Source organism: Morus notabilis, unplaced genomic scaffold, assembly GCF_000414095.1.
Source record: "Morus notabilis unplaced genomic scaffold, ASM41409v2 Scaffold1219, whole genome shotgun sequence".
Classification (NCBI taxonomy): Eukaryota; Viridiplantae; Streptophyta; class Magnoliopsida; order Rosales; family Moraceae; genus Morus; species Morus notabilis.
In genome coordinates, this window is record NW_010360067.1 from 252,528 (window position 1) to 279,948 (window position 27,421).

Sequence of the window (27,421 nt, forward strand, 5' to 3'; positions counted from 1 at the left end):
ATTTAATGGTGCTGCACGGATTTTCAACTCTGATCAAGTTTCAAGAAGTAAAAAACATAATAAATATAATTAAGACTAACTTCTGGCGTTAAGTGGCACATGGCCTGGTGGTAAGTTGATGTGTTGGGGTGTTCTAATTTGACGAGGTCTGTTTGCTCACGTGGAATCGATTTTTCAGTTTTTTCGGTTAGTATCGATTTCTTTTTTTTTTCTTTCTTTTTTTTAAGACTCCTAGCATTGAGAAGGGAATACGAGAGTTTGGTTGCGTTTTGTTGCATTTGTTTCCTACGTTTTCGGTATGCTGAGAGAATATGGTTGGTGTTGTTTATTTTTTGTGCACTTCTGAACATGATGACTGTTTCAAGTGATTTTATATTAGCGTTTCCCTACTTTCATTTTTTAAAGTACATATTAAATGAAACATTATCAATATGGAATTATCATAGTAACATTATCACTATGGTAATGCCTATTCTCTTATTTTACACATATACTGAAATTTATAAATCTTTATCATAATAACATGATCATTATGGCAGTGATGATTTTTGTATTTGTTTCTAGATTTATTTTTTTTTCTAAAGAGTTAGTTTCAATCTTTATGATCTTTTTCATCCGAATTTTGTATAAATTTTTGAATTCCTTACCTATTGGTTTTTAGGGTTTTATTTTCGTAGTTTTATTTGTGTTTTTTTTTTTTAAAAAAAAAGACCTCATTAAATGAAATAATTTGACCTTCATAATATTCGGACTTTATTTTATTACTTTTTTTTATTTAATGATTCATTATTTTTCTTTTTATTATGTACATATATAAAGATCTTTATATGTATGATAGTAGATATTTTTGTACATAAATAAAACAGTAGATATTTTAAATTCAATGTGCTCTAAATAGACATTATGCAGATAACCGGATCAAAAAATTAATTTTGATCCAATCTTTGACAAGAGTGGCGGAAAAGAATGAAGGTCAAGAAATAAATCTTTATTTTCCCTTATTTGAAAAAGGATCGGTTTAGCGGCTTCAGCAAATTATTTGTTCTGAAATTGGGTTAGTCAAAATTTGTGATGCAGCGGTATAGCTTATGAATACGAATATTATCTTTAGTTATTAGTATTTTAAATTAGGTCTTATCTTTAAGATGATTTATTTATTTTAGAATAATTATGAGCCTATTTGGATCGGCTTAAAAGTTGTTTTCGGCTTACTAGTTTAAAAGCTATTTTTAAGGTTGTTTAGATAGAGAACACAAAACTGTTTTTTGGTTTTTGTAAGTTCATTCAGGACAAATCACCTCTAAGACGCTTATAGAAAAAGAGTTTATGAAAAAAGAAAATTTATTTACTTTTTAACATTTTGTTTGCGGACAACAAATTAAAAAATACATCTATATCCTTTTATTACATTACTTGTTATAACAATAAGATAATAGTTTCTGATTTATTTATTAAACATGTTCAAAAGTTCTTTTGAAATAAAAAAGCTCTTTCCATTTACTATCCGAACACTAATTAAAAGGTATTGACTTATGCTTCTCTTTTTCCGCTCTTTAAAACTTTATAAGAGAAAATTACTGAACTTACTCTTAAGAATATATGAGTCATGATTTTTATTCTGTACTCTTAATTAATATCCTTTTGATCAATAGTCATTTGACTAAAAGGATACCAATGAAGAATAATAGATAAAAATAGAGACACGTGCACTCTAAGAGGATATTTGTCTGTTTTCTTCTAAAAGTAAAAGCACAAACTCTTACAAGCGGACCTTATGTTTTTTAGTTTTTTTATGATAAGCTTTAGAATTTGGATTTTTATTCAATTAGAGATAGGATTTTTAAATTTAATATTTTGAATTAAATTAGAGATAGGATTACTAGATTTTGCTATTTAATGCATTTATTGTTATTTTTGTTATTTAGTTTTGATCATTATTAATAAAAATCATTGATACAAGGACGATTCTTAGAATATAGCAAATTTAACAAGTACTGAAAGCAAATTAACAATAAAACTATAATATAGATACGCATATCCATACCTTGTTTTCTTTTCTGTTTTCTCGATTATATATCTCTATTTATAAAAAATTGAAGAATTAAAATTAAGAAAAAGTCATAAAGAAAAATACCTTAAAAATCACCCATCATAAATTGATGATAAATTTTTACTTTGATATTGTAAATCAAAAGACTTAATTCTGTAATTACTTTTTGAGCAATCACTCTTTGTCGTAATTTCCTCTAATCTTAAAAAAGAAAAAATTAAAAAAGTGCAACAAAACTTTAATAAGTAGATTGAATACCCACCCACACAATGACACAAACAAACGAACACAAATCCTCTGTTTAAGTTTTCTGTCCATCAAATAAAATTTTGACATGTCATTGTTCCTCAACACCGTTGACGGAGAGACAACTAGCGTTCACTAGCTCTTCAATAGAAGTATATCTTCTTTTTTGAAAGTTAAAACTTAAACCGACTTAAAAAAAAAAAAAAAAGTAGAAAAAGAGAGAAATATCTCAAGATTTGAAATGAATTAAAATTAATAAATTAATAGTTTATATAAGTTAATAAATAGGTTAAATTACTATTTTCGTCTATAATTTATCTGGTTATGAACCATAACTTGATAAATTATTATTCATAATTCACAGTTTTTGTCTATAACTTGTCAGATTATGAACCATAACTTGACAAGTTTGTCTATAACTTATCTGGTTATGAACCATAACTAGATAAGTTATGGCTTATTAATTTCTATAACTAAAAATTGACCTATATACTTTCTTAAATTTTTCATATTTGTCTATTTTCTACTATTTCCCTAAAAAAAAATTAGTAATACTAAGAAAAACTTTTAATCAGTTCAGCACAAAATCAGAGACACTTTCTTCTTCCTCTCTCGTGTTTTTCTCCATGCAATCCAGAAGTGAATAATATTCAAGTTTTTATTCACAATAAAGAGGCACACACAAACCAAATTTTTTTTTTTTTTTTCCTTCTGGACAAACCAACTTCTATGCATTTGCAACAAAGTCTTCAGACCCCTTTGAATTCTCTTAAAAAAAGCTGCTTTTAATTCATTTAGTTTAAAAGTCTTTTTTAAATTTATTTAGATGGACAATTTTAAAGTGTTTTTGATTTTTTTAAATATTTTTAGAATAAACTATCTCTTTAATACTTATGAAAATAGTGCTTATGAAAAGTTTTTTTATTTACATTTTTAATCTTTTATTTTTTAATAACAAATTAAATATTTTATCCATATCCTTTTATTACATTATTTTTTATAACAATAAGTGCTTTTGACTTTTTTATCCGAACAGATTCAAAAACTCTTCTTAAACATAAAAGCACATTTTTAAGCATTATCCGAATACTAATAAAAAGGCCCCAACTTAGGTTTATTTTCTTCTATTACTTATAAATACAAGTACAAACTATCCCAAAAAACAACAACAATAATAATATTTATAACCAGATGACAAGAAGTGTAAATTATTATTGGAAACTTCAATTGCTACAAGTAATAATAAGAACAACTTTTAATCAGTTCAGCACACACAAACAAACAAAGAAGTGTAAATTGCTATTAGATTTCAATTGCAATAAATTTTAAATTTTAGTGGGCAATTTATCAAAATAATTCAATAGTCGTTAATTTATATCAAGTGTTGAGTTAAATGTTGGGATGCTAGACCATTTTTCATATATAAAATTGCAAAGCAAGAAGGCTTGAAAAAAAAAAAAAAAAAGATCCAATTTAAGATATATGCCAAATCAGAATATATATTAATTTTCTAGTCTATAACCTCAATAATGTTGATCTTTTTAATTTTTCAAGGATGTAGATGAAATAGAATCCTCAAGAAAAAATTTTAGGTGCTTAACAAACTCCTTGGGCTTTTCTAAGTTGACAGCATGTCCTGCGTTCTTAATGACCACCAATTCTGCGTTTTCTCCAACATGCCTATAAAATGCCAAAATTCGGAATTAAAATCAAAGTTTGTCATTTAGAGAGAGTTAACAAAATAACAAATCAAAAGTTTGCCTGGTTTAGTTACCTTTTCAATCTATAACCAAGTTCCAAAGGAAATATCTGATCTTGTTCTCCCCATATTATCAGTGTGCTCTGCATATTAAGTTAGGTTTTCAATTCAAAGAGTAAATATTAGTTAAATCAATGCAAAACAGTACTTCTCAAAGAAATATAGCAATGGAATTATAGAAATGAAGCTAATATATATATATATATATATATGCGCAAAGGCTACGGTCTATTGGACGGACTAAGACCCTGTTCATTTCGTTGATTCGAGTTTAAAATTCGAGTTTTTTTACAGTAAAAAGCTCTCACAAACAATCACATCTAACTTTTTTGCTACAGTAAAAAATTCTCACATAAAATCACATCTCAACTCAAATTTTAAACTCAAATTAACGAAGTGAACGAGGCCTAATTCTTTCACAAGTGGCAGAAAGAGGACTGAGGACAAAATGTTTAGTCAGCAACTTACCTGATACAGTGACAGATAGCTAAGAGACAACTGTGCATTACCAACTACTAAAGTAACGGAAGATGGGAAACTGTTCAAGTGGCATTGATGTAATTTAGGAGGTATAATGGTGTTGCAAGAGGCATTTCATGCAGAGATAATGAATTTTTAAATCCTAAAAAATAGTTGGGTTCTTGTTCGTGAATGACAAGATAACATTCAGACATTGTAGGGAAACATTTTGACATCTACAAAGTAACATGCCAACGACGTTACATGAAACACGAGTGGGGAAGTGTGACTAGATATAATGGATCATGCCTTATTTTTTTTAGTAATTTTATTTATCTCGATATGATTAAATTATCAATATCTCATAAAAAGTGAGCTCCACTGGTGGATCTTAAATGGGTCCCATAAGTGGGGACCGTTTTATATGAGAGAGTGGAGATATATCCTAATAAGGTCGTACAATATTTTTATAATTTTATTGTAATATCAAATGCTCGATGATTAAAAAATGTAATAGTTGAGAAATGATATCTGCCAAACGAAGGTATTATATTAACAACTTGACGGGTTATGTTTATTTTTTTTATTTTTTTTAAAGGTTAACTAGTTTTTGATGCTAAATAGATGAGGAAAAAAATACAAAAAGTTGAAGTAAATTGGCAATATATCTACGAAAGGAAGGTATTATGTGCGCAGGTGATTTTAGACCCTCTTGCCCCCTCAAATTCGTGAAATTTTTTTCTTTAAAATCACCTTTTTTTTTTTTATATATTCATATAAACCTTTTATCTTGTTTGTTGTTGGAAGCCAAAACTAGTTATTAAGGATAACGTTGTTCCAAGCGTCCAACTTATTTTCTTGTGGGTATGTTGTAGTTCAATATCATCGTATTACATTCAATAAGTAGTAAGTAAAAAAAATTACGCACGTGCGCCTATGAATATAGTTAAAATCGAAAATGTGAAAGGTTTTTTATATCGTAATCGAATGACATATAGTAAAAAAAAATTATTTAATCATGAGTGAGACTAACCATTGTTAATCACTCTTAACGTAATCTCGAGTAGATTGAAATGTAAGGAAAAGAACTTAGCTTATACCAAGCGGTCAATGCAAATTTATGGACGGAAAGGGAAAATAAACCAGAGCACAATGCCTAAAAAATTGTTGGTGATGAAAAATAAGTAATGTCATACGAGGTACATGCAGAATATCACTATATTATGTACTTGGCAAATTAATTCGAATTCTAAAAATAAACAGGGATCAAGAACTCGATTTTTATTGTTGAATAATAAAAAATGAGAATGAGTTTTAATAGTGTAAAATAATCATTTAAAAATTTAATGGCACGACACAAATCTTATAAAAACTCAATTTTTATTCTTAAATTATCTAGACAATATGACTCTTGATTTTTATATATTTTTTTCGCTTTGAACACATAAAAAGAAGAATCATCACAATCGCAGTTGAAACGAAGAACTTTTAAGTATGAGTTTTTATAGAGTTAGAAGAGAGAAAAAAAAACGGCAAACAAAATGCGTGTTACTGGAAAAAAAAAATTAGCCGTTACTGTAGCTCAACTAAATGTTACTGACTATTTGGTAACTTACTTACCACTGACACAAGTAGCGTGCCACATCATTGCCCCTTCACTAATTCAAACTGTTGAGATCAATCTAGATGGTCCTAATAGAATGAATGTTTCGGTCCGTCAAATAGTACTAGACGGACTGTTGAAGCACCGTATATATATATATATATGTGTGTATAAATATATATATATAATATGCAAATTACCTGTGTAATCTTTGGAAGGTTAGAAAGCTTTCTTCCTTTAAGTATTGTTTGGATCAATTCTCTTTTCTCTTCTACAAACTCTGTACACATCACCTGTAAAAATCATATAGTTTTAATTTTTAGGTTAATTTTTCAATAATCTAATATATAGGTGCCCATTTTAAAAATTTGCAACAAAATCACTTTTGGTACACCTATTGCAATTTTTACAGCCCAACAAACCAATTTGGTTCTGAGGTAAAGAATAATTATTTACACCAAAAGATGTCGTCAATGCAGTCAAAACCACACATGTAACACAAGTTAAATCACGAGTACTTGTAACCCAAGTCAATTCATGAGGTTTTTTAAAGTCACGAGATACGCATCGGTAAAAGATTGTCATTATCAAAATTAAAATTAAAATTTAGGGGATAATTTACTAAAACACAATAAATTTAGAGGAAAAATATGTTAAAAACCTTAAAAAATCTCAAGGGGTTCTTTAAAAGTGTGTTTGGTAAGAGGATTCATACTATAATTTGAATCATGATTTATGATTCGTTATAATATTTTCTTTTTAAAAATACACATAAATCAAAAATAATTATAATCTATAAACCAAATCCTTATATATTATGGGAAAAAAAGGAGAGAAAAAAAAAAAGGAACCACACACATGCACGGAAATAAGGAAACATGCACTAAAATAGAATAATAAAAATAAAAAGAAAAAAAAATCATACGTCAATGAAATCGGCTAAGAAACAAGAGGGCACGCCTCTGAAGGGCTTAACGAAGGACAACCGCATCAACTCCCTGAGCTTCTCCGGCGTCTGCGGCAGAAGAATACTCGCCGCCTCATCCAAGTCCCTCACCTTAAAGAGCCCCTCCGCCATGTCCTTCTCCTCCAAACAAACCCCCGCGCAGCACAGCACCACCCTCTCCACCGCCTCCGGAAACTCCGCCGCCATGTCGTACGCCACGAACCCGCCGTAGCTTATCCCCACCACGCTCATCCGCCTCACGCCGTGCCCCTCCGCCATCACCCTCATCACGCACCTCGCCTGGAACCCCTCCGTCCTCTCGGGCCCCGCCGTGTGGGACCCGCCGAAGAAGAGGAGGTCCGGCACGTAGACATTGAAGCGGGCGGCGAAGTGGTGGAGGTGCTCGCTGAATTGCCACGTGGCGGTGGCGCCGAAGCCGTGGAGGAGGAGGAGGTCGGGCTTGGATTGGCGTCGGGATTTCGGGGCCCAGCAGTGCATGATGGTGCCGCCGCCGAGGTCAGTGGTGGTGGGGCGGAGGCCGGCGGCGATGAAGGTGTGGCGGTGGAACCAGTCGCGGGAGGCCGTGAATTTGAAGCATTTGGAGAGATTGTTGAAAGGGAACATTACTTTTGGAGATGAACAAATTTTTTGTTATGGAATGATATGAAATTAACTACTATTTATATGTGAATGAGAAAAATTGAAGAAGAGGAAGACGTTTTTCTTTTTTTGCTTTTGGAATTTGTGATTTTTTTTTTTTGATAAATTTATAGGAGGCAATTGATGTTTGGATTATCATTAGTTAGGATTTTTTTTTTTTTTTCAATTTGGGGTAGAGAGAATTTGAATTTTATATCTTGTAGCAGAATTATGTGTAGAATTATCATTAAACTATACCGGTAATTATTTATTGGCTATGTACTTTTCAAAGGTCAAGATGTTAGTTTTCACAATATTTTTAGGAAGGTATAAAGTAGGGATGTACAATCCACCTAACCGTGTTTATTTTAGTTGAAATGTAAACTAAATTAATTATAAATTAGTTTAAAAATTTTCAAATCAAACTAATCTAACTCAAACTAAACGATCATAATTTATTTAATTTAGTTTTTCTAATTGATTCAAATTAATATTTTACAATATCTTCTCAAGTTTTAATTATAACTGGTATTAATATTTTGTATGATAGACATTCTATTATTTCTTAACTGTAAACATCAATAACTCAAGAATAAAATATACAATTCAAACATAAACAAAAATTCAAAGTTAAAAATTAACATCCTAATATAGGTTATGGTCTGCGGAAAGAACTTGGAGTAGAGGCGTAGAGTGCATCGACAATATTAGTACCGTATATATAAGTGATGCATAAATTTTTAGGGATTATCATTTAATTTTAAAATAAGTGCATTTTTTAATATAAATAAGTTACAAACATATAAAATATATATATATATATATTAATAGAAGTTGGTTTGGTTTTTTTTTTTATGCGTAAACCTTTTAAAAAAAATTAAATCAAATAAAACCGATTATTAATTGGTTTGTTTGGTTTTTCTTTTGGTTTGATTTGATTTAATTGTTTTAGTTAGTTTGAATGGTTTGGTGTATACCTATAACATAAAGTACAAGAAAAATACCTTTCTTGGTTCAAACTAATGACTTCCACCACGTGTTAACAGTTAACAATTTACCTCTTACTTGTATCCCCTTATTTCTCACGTCAAGATCCGACTAAAAAAATTGAAGTTTGATGCTCCCTTTTTTTGTATAATTAAGCTTTCAAAAAAAAAAAAAAGACACATTAACAGCACTCAGTAGACAAAACACCAAAAAAGGAATCTTTCAGGACCAAAGATATAACAAATCAGAATGAATCTTACGAAGGAAAATAATAAAGGGAACTAAAATTTATATTTTTATAACAGAAGTTAAATTGTAATTTGAATCTATAAAAAAATAAAAAATAAAACAAACGCAACCCACGAACACTCCTAGAACAACTTTGGAGTTTCGATACAAATAGCCAACTTCATCCCTACAAGCAATCAAAATCTTTATAAAACAAACGCAGATTTACAACACACATAATTTACCTATGTACGACAATGTCTACTAAATGCATGGGAAGGTGCTTTTACTCTCACCAAATCCTGCTTGGAGAAGAAACAATTAGACAATACATAAAACGAGAAAGAAAAACAACATTCAAAGACTTGTTCATGCGGACAAAAGCTTGGATTTTATTGACATCTTTACTATTTTTCTTCTTTTTTCCTTTTCCTTTCTTTTCTGTTGTTTATCCTGCCGGACGAGTTGACTCTAGTATCCATGTTGACAACAATGGCCATGACCGACGCCATATTGCGATATGATTACAAAAAAGACAACATAAAAATTCGAAGAGAATAAAATAAAATTGCCGCATCCACCAAGGACAAACCCGGCCTTGCCGCTACCTTTGCTTACACTCCAAATAGCTTAGAAACCACGGCTTGTGAACACTATTATTTTAGCACGAAAGCTGGGTCTCTATTATGTAGCCAGGGGAAAGAGAGAGATCAATCATGAAAGTCTTAGCTCATCATTCGTTTCCTTAATCTTTTTTCAGCAAGATTAGCAACCTTATTGTGCGGTTCAAGAACCAGAGCATGCTTGAAATCTGCAAAATACAGAAGAATCAAAAGATATTCAAAACGACATAGAGATCCCATTTTAGATCTCATTGTAGATTAACCTTTTTTTTTTTTTTTGGGTTACACAAAAAAAGTTTTGTGATCTAATCAGTGGTACATTGCATATTTGTAGATGCAAGGAAATTTGTATGCAAAGTGCAGTCACTTTTAATTCAGGAGTGCGACTTAATTGTGAGATCATAAAAAGCAAAACATTATTGGTGTTAATTAATCATTAAGCAACCACAACAATATATATGATTAACAAGAAATGTGAAAAGTTATTGTTTCGTTCCTTAACTTTTGCAGCTCAGGTCAAGTTCACATACAACACAAAAGATCGAGTGAAATCAACATTCTCACCTTGAATAGCCTCTTTATAGCGGATAAGTGACTCCCTCGCTGTTCCACGTCTCAGATATGCCTTCACATTCTGCGCAGAGATGAGAAGAGAAGAACTGGTCATTCAACTATAGATGCTTCCATTCAAGCATGCATTCTACTTTACTTTTTCCAACTATATAGGACACTCGAATCTTTGGAAGACCCTTTTGAACGTTAAGAGTGTCTTACATGGTGACACATGTTAAGGGAACTAATGGTAAAGATAAATGATTTTAACGACTAGAAATATGAATATGACAAAGTATTGGGTCATTTTTTAACCAACATAATAGTATTTATTGTCCAAATCTCCCCTGTCACGTGCGTGCCTGAACAATTCTAAAGGAGCCAAATCCAAACAAATGCAAAACACTTGGCTCAAATCTTAGAAAGAAAGGGAATAAACTAAACAAAGGCCTACATGTAAGACGTAACAAACAAGCTAGAGAGTCCAATTATTGGTGTTTGAACGCAGGACCACCTATCTTGTTACCATGTTAGTATACTTTTTCTTTTTTATTATAAACGAAAACCTTTATTGATAAAATGCCATCTTAGAATACTGATTCTCCTAAAACCTTAAGTTGATAAGAGATGCACCAAGAATAGTATCTAATACTATTATAACAACAACAACACCACACTAGCTTAAACAAGTACTGTGAAAAGCGTCTCTGAGAAAAGGTTAACAATAATATCTAGAGCATGTTAAAGATGTATAGCTCAAATTGGTTATCTCTCTGAGAAGGCCCCCCAGAAAAATAAAGGGCTTAATTCACAATTACGAGCATAGTCATGAATCTCCATGCATATGACTCCGTACTTTCGTGTATACGAGTGAAGTATGTGTTAGAAGAGTTACTTAAATAAAACAAGCATAAGTTACATTAAGCATAAAAGAACCCACGTGTTCTACATAAGAATACAGAAAAGACACTGAAAAAGTAAAGACACAAACAACCCGTGTAGTAAAAGAATGTGTTGAATAGAATACTTGAGATCAAAACCGTTCTCACTAGTCACTTACCTTCTGGTCAAGTTCTAATGCCTTGCTGCAGTCTTCTTCCGCTTGCTGAAAACTGCATAATTGAAATAAATTGATAAAGGAACTGCTTAGAGAGCAAAAAGAAATACAATCAAAATAAGACAATAATAATAACAGAAAGATGGTAAATAAATCTAATGAACGTCATACCAGCCTAACTCTAAGAAAGCAGCTGCCCGGTTGCTATAGTACGTAGCATTAACCCCATTTAATTTGATAGCTTCAGTGTAGTAATTCACAGCTTTATTCCATTGCTTTCCCTTGAATGCAGCATTCCCCTGGAAGAGATTTGTATGTAAATAAGGACTACATTTTCATACATAACTAGATTAAAACATCCAAATAATTCCTGCTATTCTCTACCACAAGTAGGTAAATTGGTGACAAGACAGACCGTAGAAAAATAAATAACTGTGATGAAGGCTTTCTATATAATGTAAAAAGATCTTATAAAGTAACAGTTTTAAAATAGCCTATATAAAACCCACTTCAATAGTACTAAGCTAGTAATTAAGATTAAACGATACACATAAACACCAACACTAAAAAAAATTAGGGATAAAATCATTTTAATACCCTGGGTTAAATCAAAACATGCTTTTGGTACCTCTGTTTTTAATAATATCAAAATGGTACTTAAACTTTTAAAAAAAAAATTCTTTTGGTACCTTAAAGCCCTTTTTGGGACATGAAGTCAAATGTGCCCTTATCACTGTTTTCTTATTTTTTTTTTTCCTAAAAATTCCATTTAAAACTCCAACATTTAAACAAACAAAAAAAACTTTAAATAAAAAAGACCTCAATATACAGATCTCAGAGAATGGATACTAAGAAAACCCAATTAAAATTCAACTTTTTTTTGCTGGAACAATCGAATTCAAAGTTTCATCCACTAGAATTCCCTTACACAAAATATACACAAGAAGAAGAAAAAAAAAAAAAAAAGGGGGAAGAAACCACCAAATGTGAATTGAATGACAAAGCACTACTATCATATATAAAGACCAAGAAAAATAAAATCTACGGATCTCAATATTACGAATAACAGGGAGAATTGGGAAATTGGGAAAAATGAATAATTCTGTTATTATTTCATCTGAATAGTGGAAGACCACTTACATACACAGTTACAATAGATAAATATTGTAACTACTTCATACACGTCAGCAAAGCTTGCAAGATAAGCTAAGATACTGAAATATTAAAATAACCAACTGATGTAATACGTCCCCTCAAGATGGACTATAAATATCCTTTATAGCCATCTTGGACAACAGAGAAAAAAGTAAGGACAATGGCAGCGGTTTAGTAAAAATGTCAGCAAGTTGATGTTGGGAACGAACAGGCAAAAGCTTGATGATGCCTTCAGTGAGTTTGTCACGAACAAAATGGCAATCAATTTCGATATGCTTGGTGCGCTCGTGAAAAACTAGATTAGAAGCAATATGAATTGCTGCTTGATTATCACAAAAAAGAACAGCTGGATCGGTAGCAAGAAAAGAGAGATATGCTAACAACTGCTTCAACCATAGAAGTTCACTAACAGTGGCAGCTAATGCCCGATACTCAGCTTCAGCAGATGACCGGGAAACAGTAGTTCGTTTCTTGGACTTCCAGGAAATTAAGGAGTCACCTAGGAACACACAAAAACCAATGATGGATTTCCAGGAATCCAAGCAGGCAACCCAATCAGCATCGGAAAAAGCCTTCAACTGAAGGGAAGAAGCAGAGGAGAAGAATAATCCTTGACCAAGCTTAGATTTGAGGTACCGCAACAAGTGATGAATAGCGTGAAGGTGAGGAACTCGAGGACAAGCCAAGAACTGACTAAGCTTGTGAACAGCAAAAGTAATATCAGGCCTGGAAAGAGAGAGAGAAAGCAATCTACCGATAAGCCTTCAATAGGAAGAAGCATCCTCAAGGGGGTCTCTAGTGCTAGAAGCAAGCTACAACTTAGGATCCATGGGAACACTGGCCGGCTTAGCTGCAAGAAACCCAGTATCATCAAGTAACTGGAGAGTGTATTCCCGCTGAGACAAAACAATGCCCTTGGATGATCGAGCAATCTCAAGACCAAGGAAAAACTTTAAATCACCCAGGTCCTTGAGCTTGAATTGGCTGTGTAAAAACAGCTTCAAAGAATCAATGATTTTAAGGTTAGGACCTGTAATGATAATGTCGTCAACGTACACCAGTAAGGCGACAAAAGATGAACCACAGCCTTTGGTGAAAGCCGAATTGAAGCAAGGCATGAGAAAACTTGGAATACCATTGCCTTGACGCTTGCTCCATATATGGACTTGTGAAGTTTGCAGACCAATTTTGACCCTTGTCCAGAAAACTTCCCCTTGCTACTATACCCCAACGGAAGATCCATATAAACCTCTTCAAAGAGATTGCCATTGACGAAAGCGTTATTCACATCCAACTGAGTCAAGTGCCAATGTTGAGAAGCGGCCAAGGCCAGTAACATCTTGACAGTAACCAACTTGGCAACAGGAGAAAAGGTATCCAAGAAGTCTACTCCTTCTTGTTGAGTGTAGCCCTTGGCTACAAGACGAGCTTTATGCCGCTCTATGGATCCATCTGAATTATATTTGATGCGATAAACCCACTTGCAGCCAATAGAAGACTTGTCTTTAGGCAAAGAAACAACAGACCAAGTATGATTCTATTCCATAGCTTCTAACTCAGCCTGCATGGCATCCCGCCATTCAGAATCTGTCACTGCCTGATGATAAAACTGAGGCTCAACTTGAGTGGCAACTGTGAGGACAAATTGTTTATAAGAGGGAGAAAGAGCATCATAGCCAACATGGTTGGAAAGAGGATATAGAGGACTAGAGAAATCGGAAACCTTGGAGTCAGTATGAGTCAAAAGGTTACAGTGACAATCCCGAAGATAGGAGGGTGGTTTGATTTGCCTAGAAGACTTCCGAGAAGGCATGTCAGTGGAAGTAAGATCTATGGTGGATGTTGGAACAGAGGAATAAGGAGGAGAACTAGGCTGATTTGTGGAGAAATTGTCAGGAGGTGGTGTAGGTAACACAAGGTCAGGGAAAGGGTCAATCAAATTCTCTTCTGTAGTGATGGAATGAAATGGAAAGACATGTTCGTGAAAGACAACATCTCTGAAAATGAAAAACTGTTTAGTTTGAATATCATAGAGTTTATAACCTTTAATGCCAACAGGATACCCTAAAAAAACACGAGTACGAGCTCTTGCATGAAACTTATCGCGATTAACAGGAAGAGTAGATGCAAAAGCTAGACAGCCAAAGACTCGAAACAAGGTATAATCAACAAAGGAATGATAAAGAACCTCGTGAGGAGTTTTGTGATGAAGCAAAGATGAAGGAGTCCTGTTGATTAAGAAGGCAGCAGTAAAAACACACTCAGTCCAAAACTGAAGTGGAACCCGAGGCTGAAAATATAGTGCACGAGCAACATTCAACAAATGTTAATGTTTCCTCTCTACTACAGAATTTTGTTGGGGCCTGTCAACACAAGAAAACTGATGTAGCACACCTTTAGCATCAAAGAAATCAGTAAAAGCAAGCTCTTTGGCATTGTCAGATCGACATTCTTTAATGGCAAAATCAAACTGAGTTGCTATCATATTGAAAAATTTTGGAAGAACAGAGGTTACATCATATTTCTGTTTAAGCAAGTATACCCAAGTAAACCTTGTGCAATTATCTACCAAGGTTAAAAAATACCTATGACCATTATAAGAGGCCTCATGAAAAGGACCCCATATATCAAAGTGCACTAAATCAAAAGGGGACTGCCGTATGTGATTAGAAGAAACAAAAGGCAGCCTCTTTTGTTTTGCCAAAGGACAAATATAACATGGTTCTGGAAAACCAGCCTTGGAAACTTCACATTGCAGCTTGTCTTTCAAAGCTTCAAGCCGTGAAACAGAAGGATGGCCAAGCCTCTTGTGCCAAAGCTGAACCGAGACTTTATTTGCATAAGCAGAAAATTCCTGAGGAAATTCCTTATTCAGAGAATCAGAATTAAGAATGTAAAGGTCTCCTTTCTTGTTACCCCTGCCAATCATCTTCATGGTGTGGACCTCCTGAATGATGAATTGGTCAGGAAGGGAATTGAATCATGAGTTGTGCATCAGTTGTAAGGACACTGACCGAAATCAGATTAAACTTAAACTAAGGAACATAAAGAACATTCTTCAAAAGTAGAGACTGATTTAGCCTGACATCACCACAAAACTGAACAGGAATTGCAGTGTTATCTGGAAGTGTAACCTTAGCATTGCTCAGAGGTCGCAAAAACAGAAAAACGCTAGCAACAGAACAAATATGTCTAGAGGCTCCAGAATCAATAATCCATGGCTTGGCTGAAGATAAAGCATTATTCACAGAAACTGAAAAGCAAATACCTGTGGAATAAGAAGTGGAGATATCCTGAGAATCATTTCCTTTGTTGGAAGAGGACAAATGTGTAGAAAACATCGTCATTAGTTGTTGGTATTGCATTGGATTGAGATTTTGAAAGAAATTCCCTGTATTGGCATTCTTGGCATCTGTGGACTTGGTGGAAACTTGATTAACAGCAGCAACTTGACTGTTATTGGAATAGGTCTTTTGTTTTGGTTTGAATCCAGGTGGATACGCATGTAGCTTATAACATTTGTCAATGGTATGTCCATGGAAGTTACAATGAGTACAAAAGGGCTTATCCCTTTTTTGAAACCTATTTCCCCCACTGGTTTCACCTCCACCATTAGGTTTCTTAACTGAATCATTTTTAACAGCAAAGGCAGCGACACTGTTTAGAAGATTCAGTGTGGGTACCAGTATGAAAACCAATGGTTCGCTGGCGTTCTTCTTGAGAAATCAAGGAAAACACCTTATTAATGGGTGGTAAGGGATCTAGTAACAGTAATTGACCCCTAACCTGAGCAAATGACTCATTTAAACCCATGAGAAAAGCCATCACATATTCATTTTGATAAAAAGAACTAAGTTCTTTGACACCACCGCAAGTACACTTGCCACAGGTGCAATTAGGCCTAAAATTATTCAACTCATCCCACAAAGATTTCAACTTTGTAAAATACACAGCCACTGAATTATGGTCCTAAGCATGATTAACTAATTCTCGTTTCAACTGAAAAATCCTAAGACCGTTACTCTGTTGAAAACGTTCCTTGAGGTAAGCCATATTTCACAGGCAAAATTAGAAAATAGAATGCTGGCAGAGATTTCTTTAGAAACAGCGTTTAAAATCCAAGAAATGACTACATTATTATTTCTAATCTAGGAATTAAGCAGATTGAGATCTGTACCGTCTGGTTTCATCACGGATCCATCCATGAAACCCAACTTGTTCTTCACAGACAATGCAATGATCATCGCGCAACTCCAGTAGGCGTAGTTATCTCCTGTTAATGGCTGAGACACAAGCGAGAGGCCTGAGCTGTCAGAGTGATGAAGAAAATAGGGGCTAAGTGGATCGTCAATGGCGGACTTGCCAGAAATCGCCAAGGAGTTCCCAGAAACAAATGAAGCCATGAAAATTGATGAAATGTTTCGATCAAATCCAGGAAGAAATCAAGGACGAGATTGAAATAGCGAAGAAGATGATGAATTGAAGAACAATCAGATTGAGCAGCAAGAAATTTGCTCTGATACCATATTACGAATAACAGGGAGAATTGGGAAATTGGGAAAAATGAATAATTCTGTTATTATTTCATCTGAATAGTGGAAGACCACTTATATACACGGTTACAAGAGATAAATATTGTAACTACTTCATACACGTCAGCAAAGCTTGCAAGATAAGCTAAAATACTGAAATATTAAAATAACCAACCGATGTAATACTCAAACGAAAAAAATCAAACACCAGATTCCTTTATCTAACTCGATTTCACACACCGTCAATTCAAAAAAGAAAGAACACCAGCAATAAAAATTTTCAAACGCAAACCTAGATTGTGAAATCAACATCATAGTCCAATAAAAGATGGAATGTTTAGAGGTTAGAACATTTCTATTTCTTCCTCTTCCTATACCCAAAATCCAGAAAAATGAGTACAAAAACCGTAGAAGGTCAGATCTAGGAAATAATTACAAAGGTAGGAGATAACGTCTTCATCTTCCCTCCCCTCCCCTATTGAACTCAAAACCAAGGCTAGGCGGCCATGGATTGGATCTCGCACGACAGCCATACGTTGGCGGGGTGGGTGATGACGCCTGAGTTCGTGACTTGATCGCCTTGCTTGGATCGCGGCTGAGATGTGCTTGTGTGGCGGCGCGGACATGGGTTCGCGCAAGCAGGAGGCGGTAGCATGTTGGGTTCCCAATGATGGACGGCGGCGAACGACAGCGTTTGTGTGTTGGGTTGTAGGTGTTCTATTTGCTATGTTTAAGGTTTATTTTTTATCTAAAAATGAGAAAGTGGGTATGTTTGGTGTGCCATCTTCCGCCAGAAAATTCAATTACCGCTGCGGACGGGTTCAAGGTGCCAGCGGCGGAGGAGGGGATGATGGGGTGATGACAGGACGGGGGACATTGGGTTCCACATCTAAAATGTTTTCTAATTTTAAATGGAATTTTATTTTAAAGATTTTGAGGTTTGTGTATTGAGGTTTTTTTATTTGAAGATTTTTTTAATTTAAAAATTTTCTAATTTTAAATGGAATTTCTTGTAAAAATTGAGAAAATGTATATTTAGGAAACGTTTAGTTCATGGATTAGAATCATTTTTTATTTACGTGTACTTTTTGTGAGAGAAAACACTACAGCGAACCATGAACCATAATTCGAATCGGGGTACGAATCCCCCAACCAAACAACCCCTTAACATTTTATGTCCCAAAAATGGGTCTTAAGGTACTAAAAAAATGTTTTCTAAAAGGTTGAGGTACCAATTTAATATTACTAAAAACAGAGGGTACCATAAGCATGTTTTGATATATTACAGGATATCAAAATGATTTTATCCCAAAAAATTATTACATGTATTTGGAACTTTTTTTAGTACTTTTTCTAAAAGAAAAAATTTAGTACCTTTTACACCAATGTTAGAGTAAAAATAAATAAATAAATAAAAGAAAAGAAAAGGCACAAAATGAGCTTGGGGACTACGTATAAAACCCAAAATAAAACTCAGGTAGCAAGAGTTGTTAATCCTAGAATCCTAAAAAGGCAACAACAAGAACATGTATTTAACCAACTTTCATCAAATGCTGCAAAGAGATGGTGCATATCAAGTGCAATCAGACACCTATGAAGATCACAAATTTTGAAAATGAATAAACAAATAATAAAAATAAAATTTTGCAACAAGGCTGGCAACGTTTAAGATATTACAGTAAAACTAAAAAGGCACGTAATTATCACTAACACATTATATTATACAGACACAGTAAGCCGCAATTTAGAATCATCACCAAGAGAAGACAGAACCACAAAGTATGTACATGTAATGGTGACAATAACACGAATATTTTTTGTTAAGAACAATAACAAGAATATAAAAACATTCAATTGTCAAATAAAAATATTTTCAAAGGTTTTTTGTTTTAAGAATAGGCAAACAAATAGACCACTGAGATAGAAAGGATGAGCAAACCTTCTCCTTTAAGAGTTCTGAAGCATCCAAGTTACCGTTGGTATCTGGCAATGGCAATGAATTGGATGCAACACTGACTTGCTCTTGAAGACTCGAGTACATATCCAAAACCGTATCAAGAAGAAATTTATCCGCACCATGGAACGACATAAGTGAAACAGAATCATTCTTTCCTACTGGAATCGTAACCTGGCAACATAAAGTACTCCTACAAAATGAATAATTATGCCTAGAAGTTGTACGGAGAAAAAGAAGAAGGAAAAGAAGAGAGCAAGAGAGAGAGAGAGAAGCTAAAGCCGAAAACATTTACCTGACAGCAGCCAGACATGCTTGCGATGCTTGTTAGTGCTAATACCCGATCAAGGAACTCAAAGGAAAATCCTTTCTTCGTACGAAGCTTCAATGGAGGATCTGCCGAGGTGGGAGCTACTAATATTCCATCATCCTGAGACAACCAGAACGTGTTAGAGATAATCCAGAGTAACATCTGAAGTTCTGGATTCTGAACTGGTGTTATACAAAAATACATGGTTAAAGCGTGAGACCTGAGTACACCAAAAACCACTGAGACAACCAACCAATCAAGAAGACTAAGTTTTGGAAAGTATGGGAAAATAAGTAAATAAATATAAATATACATCAACCAATAACTAACATAAGCAACTTTTTCATGTGAGAGAGAGAGAGAGAGAGAAGAATATGATATGTACAGATGATTTGATAAAGGTAATAATAGTAATGTACGTTTCAAATATTAAGAAGAATACCTTCAATAGACTTTGAAGGGAAGCTCGCATCTCAGTCCTAACTTTATATAAAATCTTTATATTTTCATATGTGGTCTTAATTGCTGCATTAACACGTTCTGATACATCAGGTCCTAGCTTTGGTTTCACCGATGTAATCCACTCTTCATGGTTTGATTTAAATTCATATCTGAAAAGAATTGCATAATTACAAAAGTTATAAAAAAAGAGCATAAATCCATGGTTCCTCAACTAGAATGCAAGGCAATATCTAACTAGCAGCACCAAATATTCACAGAAGAAAGTAAAATTACATCCAAGTCCCCAAGTAAACTGCAATTGCAACAACAAAATTAAAGGACTGTAACTAACCTCATGGACTGTGCTTTACTTATTTTCAAACTCCATTTATCCTAGCAGTTGAGTCCTCTTCAAAAGCTTCAGTTCATTAATCCGAAGCCTTTTCAACTTAGCTACCAACTCCGCTTTTTTTTTCCCCCAACTCCGGACTTAAATCAATTATTAGTTGTTCATCAATCATCTTTCCAAAACCTTCTTTCATTGTCTCATAGATAACCTTGACTCTGGCAGCCTTAGCCTTCAAGTCTTTGTCATTGTCGCCGTCATCGCCGCAGCCCCAAACTTCTTCGACAACTTGAAAATCTTCCAGTCATGCCGCATTGTCAGATTGTGGTTCTTCCTCTTAGCTCGTCGGATTGTGGTTCTTCCTCTTAGCTCGTACTTCTGCTTCAGTCTCCGGAGTTTATCCGACAACCACTTATTTGAGAGCTCTTCAATACAGACTTCTAGATAAACTTGCGAAAGGTGTTCATGTTGACCTGGGCATCAATCTTCGCGATGTATTCATTCAGCCCCTTTAGAAGTGTTATCTCATCCTTGTCACTCCACACTCTCTGAAACGGCTTCAACAAGCCTTTCAATACCCCTTTTCTTGATTGATGACAAATAATTAATTTAAGTCCAAAGAAGACAAGGGGGAAAAAAAACAGCCGGAGTTGGCAGCTAAGTTGAAAAGACTTCGGACTGATGAACTGAAGCTTTTTTTGAAGAGGACTCAATTGCCCAATTCCGTGGTATGATCACGAAACATGTATTCAGCACTATCAGCTAGCTTTGTGTAGTTTAGACATCAACAAAGCATAAAACCTAATTCTTGAATACCTTTGCAGTAAAAGCATTGCAGACGATAGAGCTTTCAAAGAAAATGTTCCTTTTTGAAGGTTTGTAGAAGTATCGCGGAATTCTTTTAGACTGGGTACGTTTGAACCAATATACTTTCCAAAATTCATATGTTTTGGTGCTTGGTCTGCACAATCAACAAAAGAAGAGACGCCGCAAAACTATTGTTACTTTGCCTTTTATCATGACTACATTAATATTACACATTACAAAGACAAATATATCATCGAAAATTCCAGCATTTATTATTATTATTAATTACAGCATGGATGGAGAAAAACTAAATAAAAAATTTAAAAAAAAAAACCTAAGAAACCAAAGAAACTAAATATTAAATCATGCTTGGTACGTATCAAAAAGTGTTTCAACTTACATCCAGATAGACCTTCAATTACTTTGCTAAGAATATGCACCGTCCTTTGTGTAGGGAGCTTAGAAATCTGAAAAAGATCATCAGCAAAAATAATACGTCTTGTCCTTTTAGGTTCCACTGAATTCAATTGAAGTAAGACGTGTCCAACACGATGCAGAACAGATGGATCGTGGGCAAAAAATCCTACAAGATCAAAATAAAACAAGCCAAAGAAAAGAAAGCTTAAGAAAATAAAAAGAACTTTAGTAGACGATGTAAAAGAGGGTGGAAAAAACTGTGTTTCTGACATACCAACAGCGTCCAAACTTTGTGAATTAGGCAACACTCCAATTGTAGAGACAGCCCCATGAGATGGTCGAAATCCAATAACACCACAAAATGATGCTGGGATTCTCACACATCCAGTTGTATCAGTACCTAGAAAAGGAAAATAACTTTAAATGAGTGTAATTGTATTTATGCAAATGAAAACTCCATTAAAATGGGATCTATTTGTGGCTGGAAAAGTAAGAAGCAGCAATAGCAGCTGACGTCAATACAAATTCATACATGCTTATTTTTGCATGAGCAAAAGCCTTGCCATAATTGGAAAATAAAAGAAGAAAACTGATATGGCCATTTTGAACACAAATTGACCCATATGAAAGAAGACATGGAGTATGGAAATCGGAATTAATGATACAGCTCAAGCTAAGAACAAGCATGATTTTGTGGGAATCAGAGCAACATCCTTAGGAAACATTGACAGAGATTTGGTAGAACATAATTCTAGAAAATCACATAAAAATCTCTGACAAGAACAAAAACCGAAACGGAAACAACATGAACATTAAGAGAACAAGATCAAACTCATATCACCCAATAGCTAATCATACATCATTGCATCGAAATGGCCATTTATTAATCTAGAAAAATTAGAAAATTGATCTTACCAAGAGCAAAGTCAACAAGGCCAGCTGCAACAGCCACAGCAGAACCGCTAGATGAACCACCCGGAATGCAAGACGGTATTTGCGGGTTAATAGGCGTACCATAATGCACATTCTCTCCAGTTATCCTAACAGACAAGCCCATAACAATAACAACTAAGTACTATCAAATTTATAGGACCTTTCGGTTATAGGTAAGGTATTGAGAAATTTGCTAAAATAGTAGTCGTGTGTGTTTCTAGGCCTTAAATTTTGTCAAACATCAAAATAAAAAAGTTCGTGTATACAAAACATATAAGAACTTTGATAAAGCAGTGGTGATTCAATCTGGGTCCTATTTTTTAATGCTCTCACAAAAAAAAAAAAAAATGTAAGATTTGACAATACCAGCAAGAAAGAAATGTGTATCAGTGATGATGAATTAGATTATGATTTATTTAATCTAAATCATATAGTTATATTTAATTTTGAATTGGATTATGTGCATGTCCTAAGATTATTTTCGAATTAATTAAGTTTATCTTTTAGATCTCTATAAATACATTAGCGCTGAATTGACGATTAATGAGATTGATTTTCTGATCTTTTCCTCTTGAGTTCTCACTCTTCTCTATTTCTTCTTCATGTGGTTCTACTTATATCTCTCTTCGGGTTTTATTTCTCCTCTTGATTCTATTTCTTTCCAAATTCTAACTCCCTTCTCTAATTTCTATCTCGTCCTACATCCGTCAGCCTTACCCAAATGCAAGCTCGTCCATGACAGTCCTACCAACGCATTTAGCCCCTTTCTTCAAAAGAGCCGTCACCACCAATGCCGTCTTCTCGGCCGGCTCATGAGTCCTCTTCCAATCCCGATTCCCAAACCCAGTCAAATATTCTCTCACTTCAAATCTACACATACCCAAAAAAAAAATTCAAATCTTCAAAACAAAGTTCACATCCAAAAATAAGGAAAAAAATTAATTACAGTGAGGTGAGGAGAAGACGGACGCGTCGCTGACGGCGAAGGTGAGGCCGGCGAGGGAGAGCCTGGCGGCAGGCGGAGGCGGCTGAGGGAAGGGAAGGATTTCGAACCGCTCAACGAAAGCGCCGAAATCCTCCTTTTTGACCGGTTCGGCATTTCTTCTTCTTCTCCGTCGGCGAGTCTCGGCGAGAACTACGATCCCGGTAACGCCGATTCCGACGGCGATCCAAGCCCTCGGGTGGGAAGTGACGTTGGCTTTGGCCACCTGGATTGATTTCCACATTATCGGAGCTCAGTTGCCGGAGGAAAGGAAGACCAGCAATGGCGGAACGAGGAAGGAAACGAAGGGTTTTGTGAGGGTTTTAGGAATAATTAATTGGAAATGATCGGAATATTAGGGCTTGTTTTTTTTGAGTGAAAAATTTAAAAAAAATACAATTCGAGTTATAATTTTATTTGAGTTCATGTTCTGTTAAGTTTAAATTCGAGTTTAAATTTGAGTTTAAGACTAAAACTCAAATTCAAATTTTCCTTTTAATTTGAGTTCAGAAACTCAAATTAATAAACATTATTTTTTCTATTCTTAAAAATGTTATAACTTTTTCGTTTTAATTCTGATTGAGATGATTTTTTTTCTATGCGTTGACAATAAAAAGATGAATAAAACCTGAACCATATACCCTATTAAAATTTTTCATCAGCATTGAGTTTTTATTAAAATACTATTTAAATATAAATTTAAGTTTTAACTCACTTAAACACAAACTCAAAAAGATTTTTATCTCAAACCATAACTCAAATGTACACAACTAAACACAAACTCAAGTTACACGTTTAACTTAAGTTATAACTCAAATTCAACTCAAAAATTATATTAAAATTAGACTCCAAAAGAACAAATTCTTAGTTTATTTCGTTAATTTGAGTTTTTAATTCGAATTGAGATGTGATTTTATGTGAGAGCTTTTTACTGTAATAAAAAAGTTAGATGTGACTATTTCTGAGAGCTTCTTACTGTAATAAAACTTAAATTTTATACTTAAATGGGTGAAATGAAGAAGACTCTTAGGTTGGGATATTGTTAACGGACGCCTCCAATTCTATTATGCGCTTGGGATGCGTATATTAAGGGTTGCTTCTACTTCCCAATAGTACGGCCAGAATCCCATTGTGCCTTTTTTTTTTTCCCTTCTTTTGTTGATTTTCTATTTTTTCTTTTGTTCTTTTTTGTACGAAACGCACGAATCTTCTTCGTGGTTTCTTTGGAATTTTGATTGTGTCGTTGGCTAAGCTAGCGGTCGATGATGACGATACAAATACAACGTTGACACAGTTATTACTGTACAGCAGTATTAATATAGTTTTGTTATAGTCAAAAATTTTTATAAAATATTAAATTTAATTTTTTTATTATAGTGAAAAGTTTTCACATAAAATTATACATCAGTTTGAATTGAAAATTTGAATTTATAAACTGAACAAGGCCTAAGTTATTTAATTTTATTTTTTAATTTTTATGCCTTGCATTTTGAGGTTATCAAAAAATATAATTTATACTGTTGGTCATTTAACTATTTAATATGTGACACTTTAATCTCTTTATTTTTTTAATTTTGACAAGACAATCCCAAAATTCCTTAAACACTGACAATTAAACTCTTTCCGTCATAATTAGTTAAGTTTTTAATAGATTGTATCACATGCGATCAAATACCAAAGGGTGCTTTGGTAAAATAATAATATATAAATTTAACAAAAAATTGAAAATAAAAAATCCTCCCAAAAAACTGCATATTTTTTTAGGGAAAAAACTAAAAAGAAAAAACTTAGAATCAGAAAAAAGGGAGAGGGAGAGAGACGAGTCGGCCCAAGGGAAGGGACGAGATGGGAAGGGATTACAGAAGGGGAAAAGGAGATCAATAAGGCGGAGGTGACGACGATCTCCTTGTGGTTGGGCCGGGGTTGGATTGCAACGGTTGTGGCAGAGTTGGCTCACGGCGAACAAAAAGAAAAGTAAAGCGAGATTCGAGAAGGCTAGGATTTGAAGCTCTTTCTTTCGTTTTTATCTCCATTGAGCGGGTCTGGGAGTTAATTCAATTCCAATGATTTCAAGGGAAGGCTTAAGTCGAGTTTTTTTCGTAAGACTGTAAGGGTACGACATGCTATATAGATGGCTAGGTGAGAATAGTTGCATCTATAAATATTAATCGTTATGTTGAGGCTACAAGTATTATTAGTAAAGCTGTATTTAGTGGGTCTCCATCATGAAATTTGTCTAAACTTTTTCAAGGAGAAAGTCACAAAATTAGAGAAAATAAAATGCCATTTACACATGAAATTAGATTTATATGTTTCAAATTGCTATCCACGAAACTTTCCTATATGTTATCTGTACACTTTTTTTTTTTTGCGAAAATATGTATACAGTATTTGTTTATTTGTTTGTTGTGCAAAGGAGGAAAAAGAAAGAGAAAAAGAAAAAGAAGGTTAAAGCAAGCTCCTCTTACATGCTTAGTTGTTTTCTTAAATTGTCATATTTATTCTATTAATATTGTGTTAATCGCGAGTTTCTTCAATTTTGATTTAGTGTTGCTGAAGTAAATTGGTTTTTGATTCGTGATTAATCTGATTTGTGTTGAGAGTGGATGCTAATTTTGAGACATTTTTAAATTTTTTTATCTCGTCATAATCTTACAGTGTTCAAAATTGGAAGTTTGCTGCTAAGCGATCTCTGAAGGAGTATTTAGATTTTTTTTTTTTGGGTAGAAATATTCAGATGATGTTGTTATTCATGATTTTGTCTGGGTTTTCTTTGATTTTATGTGGATTATGTCATTGTGCTGAGTGGGTTTGAGGGTAATTTGGTATTTCCACTTAAAAATAGGCATACATGATGGGTTATTGTAAGAATCCGTTAGAAATTTAACGGAATTCGACATAAAGGACTTGATTGCCAATATTAAGAGAGTTCAGAGATCGTTTTGTCAAAATTAAAAGAAAAGGTACTAAAGTGTCACCTACTAAAGAGTTGAGGGACTAGCAGTACAAATTACCCTAAAAAATGTATACCTTACTTTTGGGTTTTTTTCTCTCTTAACGGCTAAGTTTTCTCTCTCTCTTATGTGAGTTAAGTTTTTCTGTGTGTGTCTCCTTCTTAGGGCCAGATTCTGGCACCGCTGTTTGGCTTGTCGTCGGAATCTCGGCCTCAAAGACGGAGAGATTTGGCATCCACCTTGAAGGTTCCGGAGGGCCTTGTCGCTGGAGAAGAGGGATCTTTGGCAAGAAGGTTGAGTGGGGCCGTCAGGTTCACGGACGCCTATGCAGAACAGATTTGTGGTCTGGAAGTTCTATACTATCAGGGCTTCTTCGTTCTCGCGAAAGTGATGTTGAGGATGGGAGGCGAGAGTGGATGGTTGTTCAGCGTCGGGGATGGAATCTCGATTGTGTTCGTCGATGAGAGGCATGCATGTACTTGGGTGGATCTGCTTGTTAAGGGGATACGTCTACCATGGAGCGATGAAAATTTGAGAAGCTGGAATGTTTTTTTTTTCGCAGTAGGCAATGGCAAAGCCTAGATCGCATGCATCGACGAAGGGTTGCTCTCTCCACTGTGGTTCCAATATTATGCAACATTGTGTCCCTTAGTTCTTTTGCTCGCGATCCCGATGCTCGTCTGGTCCTTCACCGCCCCAATCGCCTTTTGAATCGTCGTCGGCTCCATCTTCACCTTTTTCTTTCTTTTTTTTTTATTTTTTTAATTGCCGACTCTCCTACTATGCTTGAAACCTAAGAGTCGAATTTTGAAATATGGTTGAAAATTGAAAGCTAGTTGTCTACTAAGGACAGTGGGTTGGATTTGGGTATGTAGCGTATTTACTTAAACTGTGATGGACAATTGGCATTGATCTAGTCGTTAACATGTGTGTGGGAAACAATACTATATATAATATAATATTCGGGCTTCTCGGACAGGCTCGGGCTGCCTGACCGGGCTCGAGCAGCCAAAACTAGGCCAACGGCCCGTCCATGGGCTTTCTCGGGTGAGCTCAGGCATCGGGCTCAAAATCAGTTTTTTCGGGCGGTCGGGGGCTGTCCGTCTAAAGTTCTAGCACTAGTTGACCGGGTAACATAAGTCGACCAGTTGGCACTAAAATGCCTCAAACCTCATTAAAATTTCATGTCGAGGGCCTTGACCTTCACGAGCCGTGCCTAGCCCTTCGCAGGCCTGGGCAGTGCCTGACCCTTCGCATGCCTGGGCCGTGTCTGGGCTGCGGGCCTCAAACATGAGGCCCAGCTCATGCCCTTCTGGAGTGTCGAGCCGGCCCGGCCCATAACAATACAGAGTCGGGCCATACCGAATTAACCACTGTAGTGGGCTGGGCCGGACCATCCATGGATATATATATAGTGACACCTCTATATATATATATATAT

General features: G+C 34.6%; 2 protein-coding genes across 2 annotated transcripts; both read right to left on the bottom strand.

Moving 5' to 3' along the window:
- Positions 1 to 3,785: 3,785 nt before the first annotated feature.
- LOC112091170 (monoacylglycerol lipase ABHD6) lies at positions 3,786 to 7,785 on the bottom strand. The gene is made up of 4 exons (XM_024164116.1): positions 7,043 to 7,785; positions 6,318 to 6,410; positions 4,071 to 4,138; positions 3,786 to 3,976 (listed from the first exon to the last, which is right to left on the bottom strand). Exons 1-4 carry the CDS (start codon positions 7,685 to 7,687, stop codon positions 3,838 to 3,840), a joined length of 945 nt encoding a protein of 314 aa, XP_024019884.1. The 5' UTR covers positions 7,688 to 7,785; the 3' UTR covers positions 3,786 to 3,837.
- Positions 7,786 to 9,050: 1,265 nt separating this feature from the next.
- On the bottom strand, positions 9,051 to 23,335 carry LOC21400203 (outer envelope protein 64, mitochondrial). The gene is made up of 13 exons (XM_024164105.1): positions 23,014 to 23,335; positions 22,762 to 22,914; positions 22,027 to 22,151; positions 21,386 to 21,511; positions 21,095 to 21,277; positions 20,704 to 20,848; positions 19,543 to 19,711; positions 19,086 to 19,220; positions 18,776 to 18,964; positions 11,321 to 11,448; positions 11,153 to 11,204; positions 10,105 to 10,174; positions 9,051 to 9,728 (listed from the first exon to the last, which is right to left on the bottom strand). Exons 1-13 carry the CDS (start codon positions 23,268 to 23,270, stop codon positions 9,643 to 9,645), a joined length of 1,818 nt encoding a protein of 605 aa, XP_024019873.1. The 5' UTR covers positions 23,271 to 23,335; the 3' UTR covers positions 9,051 to 9,642.
- Between the last annotated feature and the right edge of the window lie 4,086 nt (positions 23,336 to 27,421).

Coding starts and splice junctions, on each gene's coding strand:
- LOC21400203 (XM_024164105.1), bottom strand. CDS start 23,270: ATGTGGAAATCAATCCAGGTGGCCAAAGCCAACGTCACTTCCCACCCG. Junction 21,278..21,385: donor ACAAAGTTTGGACGCTGTTG/GTATGTCAGAAA, acceptor TTGATCTTGTAG/GATTTTTTGCCCACGATCCA. Junction 19,221..19,542: donor CCCTTCAAAGTCTATTGAAG/GTATTCTTCTTA, acceptor TGGTTGTCTCAG/GATGATGGAATATTAGTAGC.
- LOC112091170 (XM_024164116.1), bottom strand. CDS start 7,687: ATGTTCCCTTTCAACAATCTCTCCAAATGCTTCAAATTCACGGCCTCC. Junction 6,411..7,042: donor TCTTAGCCGATTTCATTGAC/GTATGATTTTTT, acceptor TGATTTTTACAG/GTGATGTGTACAGAGTTTGT. Junction 4,139..6,317: donor ACCTTCCAAAGATTACACAG/GTAATTTGCATA, acceptor CTTAATATGCAG/AGCACACTGATAATATGGGG.